Consider the following 9,197-nt stretch of genomic DNA (forward strand, 5'->3'; position numbering starts at 1 on the left):
CGTTTTAAATATAGTTCACGTACCTACTTACAAACTACAAACATACATACTTTTATACCTACTTCCATCGCTCGATTTACACACAAAGTAGGTTGATACATCCTCAAGTACATTTTAGATTTATAACAAGTATAATCGCAGGAATCGCTTCATTAGTTGTCAGCTTATCAAACTCAGCTAATAGAGTCCGGGAGGTCCTAGACCTGGTTTCACACGCACGATCCGATCACACGTAATGAAGATGGAACGATTGGCTCGGCTTGTATGAATTGTCCTAACTGCTCGATTCAGTCATAGGACAGGAATAGAACGATTTTATATAAGGTATTTATTTGCAATGCCTAGTGCTCAAAACATGCAAATTTTGTTCAGCCTGATTCGATCAGAAGTATAAAGTGAGAAGTATAAAAATCAAAGATCTGGAATACCAAATGAATACCAGATAATGTACCTTAACAAAAATCGTTCAACCATGCGGTCATCAGCTAGTATTGAAATGAAACAAGTTTATTTTTTTAATTTTATTACTTCTAAGGGATTACTTATTATTGTTACAGACACCAATGTTCTAGAAACTTAAAATGTTTGACTTTCAATGTTATACACATGATATATTTCTTGCTTATAAATACTTTAAATTAACTGTAGACCTTTGATTACTTCTTAGATTCTGCTGTTACCGAGAGGCCGAGAGTAAAAGATACATATTTATTGAACGCTGATAAAATTCTTATAACACTGTATCCTACATATAATATCACAGTTTAAAATATCGTTTTCATCCATTTTTACTAGAACATGCAGTGTTTTGGCACAGAATATATCATTCTATACTCTATTATATAAAGATGTATTTTATAAAGGACACACATAGTAAATAGACATTATATGAACGATGAAATTCGGCAACCATCTTGACATATATTAAAAACCATTTGAATTTAAGATGGGTCCAAAAGGAACTCTATGGCCAGTTTTATTTGAAATTATATCACGTATCGGAATTGATTAGTTCTGTGATATGTAATGGTAAGCACAGATTTTACTAAAGCCAGATTTCTTCACAATTATTTACGTGCTGCGTCCTTTCCTCAACTATGCATTTTAATGAGTTATAACTCTTGGCATGAAAGTGTTTAATGTCCATCATCATATGAGATTATTTTGACTAATCGTTGGGCTAAATAAGTCACCTAATACAATCTTAGGTGTTAAATTGTTTAAGACTTAAACTTAATCTTTTAATTCACATTGTGAATTAAAAGATTAAGTGAAGGGTAATAAATAAGTTGGTACGCTGCAATTACTTTAAGCTACGAGAAGACATGCTGAAGTTCCGTCATCCCTGCGGCTTCAGCACGTTGATCTCGTTCCCTCTATACAAATAAGCTTTGAAATTGCCAATTTTTTTACCGTCCTTATACAAATACAATTTAAAGCATTTCTCGCAGAAGAACGCGGGGTCGAAAGGTACTCTGGAGCACCCGACGACGATCCATTTGGCCCCGAATTCTGCGCACGTTGTACAGTAAATTGTTTGGTTTTGTGAAAGAGCTGTATGACATGGATAAGAGCCGAATTTGAGCGGATCAGATGTATTGAGAAGGCGGATTTCTGATATAGTGAACAAGTGCTCGCAGTTGCCTTGGTGGACGTATACCTGGAATAATAGAAAAAAAAATTATATAGATCTCTTAAATATTAACTAACAATTTTGTAACATGTTTATAATGTTTGTGAATTTGTGCCGTGTGTTTCCGGCACTTTAGAATAAAACAACTCCATGTCTTTCCCATGAATGTTGTAAAAGGCGACTAAGGAATGGGCTTAAATCCTTCCAGTGCGCCCTAGTCATTTTGAGGCCATCTGGAATCGCTGCCCCCAAGATTTGATGGAGATGTTCTGAGATACAAGCTTGTTTAGTTCAGACATCAGTCTCTCCCAATCTTAATATTGCATCTAAGTGTAATTTACTAGCTAACGTCAGATTAAGATTGTAGAAACAATATATTTTGTTTTATTTGATTTGGCAACGATAACCGGAAGGTTGGCAGCAGTATTGCCAACTACACAGTTTTACTCACCTCAGGGTGTCCCAACTTGACCGTCAGCTGGTCCAGCCTGACCTGACTCGCGTCCTTCACGGGGAAGTCCCCCAAACCGCGCGATTTCGCCCAGCGCCTGATAGGTTCGGTGTAGTCACGGCAGCCGGCGCGCGAGTCCACGTAGAAAACGTTGTTAATGAACAAAAAGCCAGATGGGAACATCTCCTGGAAAAAGGAATGGATAAAATAGAAATAGCTTTATTTTCAAAATAGGTAAGAAAGTATCGCTTAATGACATTAACATAACTATTTAAAAGTTATATATACTACCGCAAAGCGCAAGTGTAGAAGAAGCGACGGAACAAACTACACGGCAGCATTTTCACAGGATGTCTTTTAAAAAAATAGATTTTAAATCTACCGGATGATTTCACATACATACATTATCATATTTTCATCACTTATGGAGTAGATAGAGCCATCAGTCTCGAAGACTACACGGTCACGTTCAGCTACAAGGCTTAGTGGTGATATGTAAATTCACTTTCTAAACCCCAATATGACGAAATCTGCTATATTTTGGTCACGCTTTTCTGACCTACATAATAAAGAGATATATGTATGTATGTATGTAGACGTGACTTTATGTATGTGTAGGAAGTATATTCGCAAAGTTAGTTATTCACTACGGAAGACAGAAGGAGAAAAGAGGAGAGAAATAATCAAATTTAAATAACTATATTATGGAAATACAAAAATATTTTTTTTTACAATAAACACAATCTCTGACATTATTTCCTAACTAACAAACCATGGCAACCGTTGCTATGGCGTACATAAAGAGGGTTGTCTACTACTATGTATAATTATTTTTACCTTAGCAGACGAGCACGGTATCTCATCGGGCCTGGCGGACACGTCGAGCCTCATGTCCACGTCGTTGGGGCACACCACGCGGTCGCGCAGCAGCGTGAGCCGGTGTCGCCCCAGCATCACTATGTTGCAGCTGAACACGGAGTGGCGGGTGCGGTATTGCTGAAAGATAAATAGTATAATTTTTCAATTGTATTTCAAATATTACTTTTAACTAACCGGACTCCGCCTGCCTTCAGATGTTAAAGTTAAGTTTAGACTTTAAAGTTTCATACAAATCCGTTCAGAAGTCTTTGTGTAAAAGTGTAACAAACACACACACACATATATTCACTATCTTTCACATATAATATTAGTAGGAAGAAAATAGGATTTACTAATGTTTTTTACACATCGTTTTTGAGTTTGTGTCTATTGGACCCACACAAGCATAACTCTCAATATGGGCAATAACGCCCGACAGAGATCAAGCAAAAATATTATAGACGCAAAAAAATTAAGTGCGTGTGATCCAAGCGTTATGTATATGAACATCGCAATAAAGGCATGTTTTTATAATAAAGATTGTTTTGGTGTTTGTATCTTTTGGACCCACACAAGATAAGTTCTTAATGTGAGCAATAAGCCCCAATAGAGACTGATATTTTGTTAGGTTGGAACTAGAAAAAATGTTAGTATTTTATATGTATAGTTTGGTCTAAAATGAAAAGGGAATGAATGAATACCTCCAGGTGTTTGCCAAGCGAATGCCTTATCGCAAAAAGTCCACCTATGTACGTTACTTTTGGTGCATATAACTGTCAAATGACAATTCAACTTACACTCTTATCTTTAGGATTGTAGGAGAAGGGCCGGTACCACCTGATGAAGAACAGCAACTCTTTGCCGGGGGTCAGCGGCTCGCCCAGTGTTACTACTGGGGTGTTGTCTTCTACCTGCGCAATGTTATTCAGTTTGAAACAAGATTAAGGCAACAAGAGATTTTCGTAAGACTCGCAGACAATGCTTGGAAGACAACACATTAGTTTCCCAATTCAATGACACACACAATATGCAGAATAAAAATGGAGCGTCGGCGGTCGAATCGATAAAGTGCCATGGGGCACAGGTTCAAATCCCACTTCTGCCACCAATAACTCTTTTTCTGACTTATATACATTAGTTAGAATGCTAACCAATGCAGTGACGAAAAATATCCTGAAGAAACCTGCACATTTATCCAATACTGGTTAAGTCAGCCTGCAAAGGTTGCGAAGGTTGTATGGAGTCACTTCATACATAGCATTCGTATGAAGCTAGCCACACTTGTCAGTACCAGTGCCCAAAGATGTCATCATGTCATGTATCACTGACAAACTTCTTTAACAGGATAATGATGCTGAAATTCTAAAAGATAATACTTACATCATTCCCAAGTGATATCATACGGATCCCACGGTACTTGTACCTCTTTGAGTACAGATTCTTGGTGTCCTTCTCCACTCTCAGCTTGAGTTTCCTTACAATACTGCGCTCGTGGCTCGTAGTGAAATCCTCAGTGTTCTTGCTGATCTTCTCCATCTCCGAGGGATAGAACCCTTGTCCAGGACTGTTGGTCAGCATGGTTAACTCCCTTCCAGTTCTAAGATTGTCAGGACTGAAAGAGAAAAGTATTAAATAGTGTGCTGTTCTTTTTGAGAACTTTATAGTACACTAGCTTTTGCCCGCAACTTTGTCTTTCTGGTCGTGGGTGGGTTTCAATTTCAATACAAACATTCATCCCCTGACACAACTGACAATTTTGCAATAAAAATAGGCAAATGAATATGTAACTATGATCCAATATGTGTTTAATTCCCCTGGAAAGTTTCAAAGGTCAAATGGCAGTCACTTCTTCACATTGTACATACAAGAGAAGTTCTTAAAATCACATACCTACAATAAGCAGCAAGTCTCTCAAATTCCGCTTCATCCCAGCCAGAGCCTACAAATCCCTTAATTTGGTCATTTTGAAACTCCAATAAATCTGTGTTGTTCTTAGGCCTCGCAAAGACTGGCAGAGAACTAAAGGCTTCAGGCAGCTTACTGGGTATAATTGGCTTACTGACGAAATTATCCGTCACATCATACAATTTCGGACCAGTGTCTTCAGCATACAAATTAACTTTTGGATAGTGAAATGTGTCAATTTCCAATCTTGCAGGGTCAATAGGATCCATTGATTTACCATTCTGTTCAATCAAGAGCTCATTGTTAGACATCAAGTTGCTATTTTCATGATCATTTGGAATGCTGGTTTCAATATTTGAAGGAACCTTCTCAACATTATTTTTATTTAGGCATTTGGTTTCCACTGTGGCACTTTCTGCTGGTTCAATTTGGTCTGTCTCCATTTCATTTTGATTATCATTTAATTGTGTATTTTGTGTTGTAACTATATTTTGATCAACTAAGGAATTAGCTTGTACTTTATTAGTATCAGGTGGAACAATAGTATTGGTAGTTTTTGCTTCATTGTTAAGTTCATTTTCATCAGGACCTTTAGTAGTATGTTCTGAATTAAGTTCTTCATGTTCCATAACTTTTTTATTTGAACTTACAACATTCACCTCTGAAGAACTCTGTACCAGATCAGATGTACAAAGTTCCCTTTGCTTATTATTATTAGGCGCTATATTGTGATCGTGTGTTGGAACACTCTGGGCTATAGATGGATTACATGTTTCAGAGCTATCGCGGACGGGATTCTCCGAGCCGTTTTCTCTCGAACTCTCTGCCATAACTGGAGTAGAGGCATTGACCGCCGAGTCTTTAGATTCGCTTAACATTTCCATGGTATGGATAAAATGGTAAATTAAATTGTTTTTACATCACAGTGAAAATCATCGAACGATGTGAACATGATTCCGTAAGTTTCAGAGCATCATAATCGTAACATACACGAGATAATTGAAAAACTGTAAAAAATACCTATTTTATTTCCTGCCTACATTTAGAAACAAACATGTTTTTGCAATTATTAACAGTTTTACGTAGGTTTTACAATAATAAAAACATTTTATTATTTGTAATTACAAATTTTGTAACTTGTAACAGCTGGCGAAGCTGACTGACAGTGATAGATGACAGTACAGAACAGTGAAATATCTTAACAAGCACTACATCGGACTTATGCGACCAAACTTTACAAATAAAATGCAAAAACTCAAATTTTTCTCTTTTTAAATAATCGATTGAAGATAACATTATTATTGGTAGGTAGGTATGTGAAATCCCTGACTTTATGGTAATTAAGCTCGCAGATTACAAGACGTAGTAGTGTACTGACAAAATCTCAGAAATTTGCTCGTGCCACAAAAAAATCACAATCAAATCACAACATGCAACACGAGAGACAGGTTAAAAAATACTAAAGTAAAAAAACCGTTTGTTCAAAGAATCCGCCTGCTTAGAAACATCTAATTATTATTAGATTATTACTTTTGAAAACATACATACATAAAATCACGCCTCTTTCCCGGAGGGGTAGGCAGAGACGACCTCTTTCCACTTGCCACGATCTCTGCATATTTCCTTCGCTTCATCCACATTCATAACTCTCTTCATGCAAGCTCGGCGGTTTCGGGTACTTTTGACCTGACCCTTTACCAGGACATCCTTAATTTGATCAAGATATGTTCGTCTAGGTCTTCCCACTCCGACCTTTCCCTCCACACTCTCCATGTATATCTGCTTAGTCAACCTGTTTTCATTCATCCTCTCCACATGACCGAACCATCTCAACATACCCTTTTCTATTCCTGTAACTACATCTTCTTTCACATCACAACATTCCCTTATCAAGCTGTTCCTTATCTGGTCACTCAATTTCACACCCAATATACTCCTTAACGCTCTCATTTCCACTACATTTATTTTGCTTTCGTGCTTCTTTTGCCATACCCAACTTTCACTCCCATACATTAATGTCGGGACCAACACAGATGAAAATCACTTTTGAAAAGTTTGAAACAATTAAAAAACTGCTAGGATAGACTTTCTTAATTGAATGCAACATCATCACAATCGGGGGTACACATTAAGTGAGAATGACATGATTTTGAGTTCATGTCTGCTTATGAACACTTGGGTTGCTAAGACAAAACTAACGATACCTCAATAAAAGTAAATTCACTTATAGCAAACAATTCAGGTTTTTCGCAAACGCATTTTTACAATAGGTTCGTTCAGCGGTATGTAGCGGGAGCAATGATGCGGTCTCGCCGTCACCAAGGGTAGATCTTCACAAGACTAGGTTTTATGCCTGGGGAATCACGGCGCGGCTCTGACGATGTTGAGTCGAAAGTTGTATATGATCAAATGCGTGATATCTTTAATATCGCGATTTAATATCTACGCTGCTGTTGGCTAAGCGCGTCGCATTCTTTACTGTGATTGGTTGATGTCGTGTGACGTTTGTTTTGTTTACATTGAGACAGTAGATACAGATTTTTACAAACAAGATACATGTGAAAAGTATAACTTTAAACCCTTTTGGTCGCATCATGTATTTTTTATTTTTTATTTCTGTTTATGGATGAAAATGTAATGTTACATCTTGCGCCAAATAAAGATTTTTCTTTCTTTCTTTCTTTCTTTTATAACTAATTTTTTTCAGTCGGGTAAAACTCCACGATGGATTTGTCACCACCAAAGCCGAAACAAAAATGTACAGATTTAAAAACATTAAATAAATGAAAAACCTTAAACTGCAGGAAGATGATGTTACAGCTTTGTTATGATGAAACAAAAAATGTCATCGTCATGTGTGACTGTCACTTGATTGACAGTGACAGTGTCAGTCGGCCAACAAATCATAACCACAACACAACAAAACAAGAGTTGCGTTGGGTTGGGATTAATTGAAAAGTGATTTAATTTTGTTAGCAGTACCTATCAAAGCAAGATGTTGACCTTATGGAATTTATTTGAGGCTTCACTACTATGCCTCAATGCTGTCTGTGTGTTACACGAAGAGAGATTCATGCAAAAAAGTGGGTAAACACTTTTCATGAAAAAAAAAATCTTTTCCATTGCTAATTTATCTCTATGTTGATATCTCCAAAATAAGCCCATTACCATGCCTTGCCTTAAATCAAATATTTAATAACATTTTGACATATCATATTTACAGTGGGATGGGGCGCCAATAGCCCAAATCAAGGGTTTGAGGATCAGTCATCTGTGAAGTTCCAAATATTAAACTTAGTTAGATCAATTAGGACCGTGACCAGAAGTAAGTATCTATCTTTAATATAAAAGAATATAAATCTACTGTATGTTAGTTATGGGTTCCAATGGGAAATATTTGCTTGGTTGCTGTGATAAATTTTAAGAACATATGGGGATATCCAATCTAGTTATTTTAGTATTAGTAATATTAGTAAATTATAACCAAATTTAAGTTTAAGTTCAATACCTAAATAGCCTTGATTTAATTCCTACCTGTATGGGACTAAAGGTCAAGCAAATACAGTCTTGGAATATCACTAGATATTATAAAGTGAGATCCCCCTATTTTGTCTGTATCTATACGCTAATTTCAGAAAGTTGTGAACAGATTTTATCCCTGTTTTAAATGTTGTCTTTCCAACATTAGGTTTGTGAGAAAGTTTTATACCTATAAATGTCTGTTCTTTCCTAAATGTTAAATGGGAGTTTATTTGTTTCAGTTCCTCTCATTATCCTCAACATATTAACAATAATTTTTAAATTATTGTTAGGATGAAGGAACAAACGTAGAGCAATACATTCAGCAAAAGGCAATAGAAGTTCCAAATACATGTTATACATACATATATGTATGTGTCACTGTCAATATCTTCTAGCTATATATGTAAGGCATTTGTAAATAAACATTTTGTAATACAATTTGAGGTTTTATTTTAATCTATCTAAATAAATAGAAAATTATATTAAGGCCTACCTGTCACATTCAAATTCAAAATTTTTATTGATTATTATGGGACATTTCAAACATCACTTAATAATTGTCAAATCTTTTGGTTTTTGGTAACATTGGTTGATGTCTAATAAATTACTTTAAATTAAGTTTACTGCCGCTTTCAAAGCACTGCAGCATTTACTTCAATAATGTCAACTTTACAAGTACCCAAACTTTAAATTAGAATAGAAATGTGGAGGAGGGAATACATTGTTATGATTAATGCAAATAATAAAATAATATAATTTCAACTAAAATAAAATGTATAATAGAATGTCAAATAAATTGATGGACAGAGTGTATTCATCTTCCTAGCA

The 9,197-nt window shown here is 35.9% G+C and overlaps 2 protein-coding genes across 2 annotated transcripts; one reads left to right on the forward strand and one right to left on the reverse strand.

Moving 5' to 3' along the window:
- Window positions 1–530: 530 nt before the first annotated feature.
- Window positions 531–6,020, reverse strand: LOC106136115 (uncharacterized). Its single transcript, XM_013336562.2, has 6 exons — window positions 4,833–6,020; window positions 4,323–4,554; window positions 3,740–3,853; window positions 2,922–3,080; window positions 2,085–2,270; window positions 531–1,660 (listed from the first exon to the last, which is right to left on the reverse strand). Exons 1-6 carry the CDS (start codon window positions 5,729–5,731, stop codon window positions 1,340–1,342), a joined length of 1,911 nt encoding a protein of 636 aa, XP_013192016.1. The 5' UTR covers window positions 5,732–6,020; the 3' UTR covers window positions 531–1,339.
- Window positions 6,021–7,743: 1,723 nt separating this feature from the next.
- On the forward strand, window positions 7,744–8,807 carry LOC106136120 (immediate early response 3-interacting protein 1). Its single transcript, XM_013336569.2, has 3 exons — window positions 7,744–7,930; window positions 8,071–8,172; window positions 8,609–8,807. Exons 1-3 carry the CDS (start codon window positions 7,843–7,845, stop codon window positions 8,662–8,664), a joined length of 246 nt encoding a protein of 81 aa, XP_013192023.1. The 5' UTR covers window positions 7,744–7,842; the 3' UTR covers window positions 8,665–8,807.
- The last annotated feature ends 390 nt before the right edge of the window (window positions 8,808–9,197 follow it).

Source organism: Amyelois transitella, chromosome 16, assembly GCF_032362555.1.
Source record: "Amyelois transitella isolate CPQ chromosome 16, ilAmyTran1.1, whole genome shotgun sequence".
Taxonomy (NCBI): Eukaryota; Metazoa; Arthropoda; class Insecta; order Lepidoptera; family Pyralidae; genus Amyelois; species Amyelois transitella.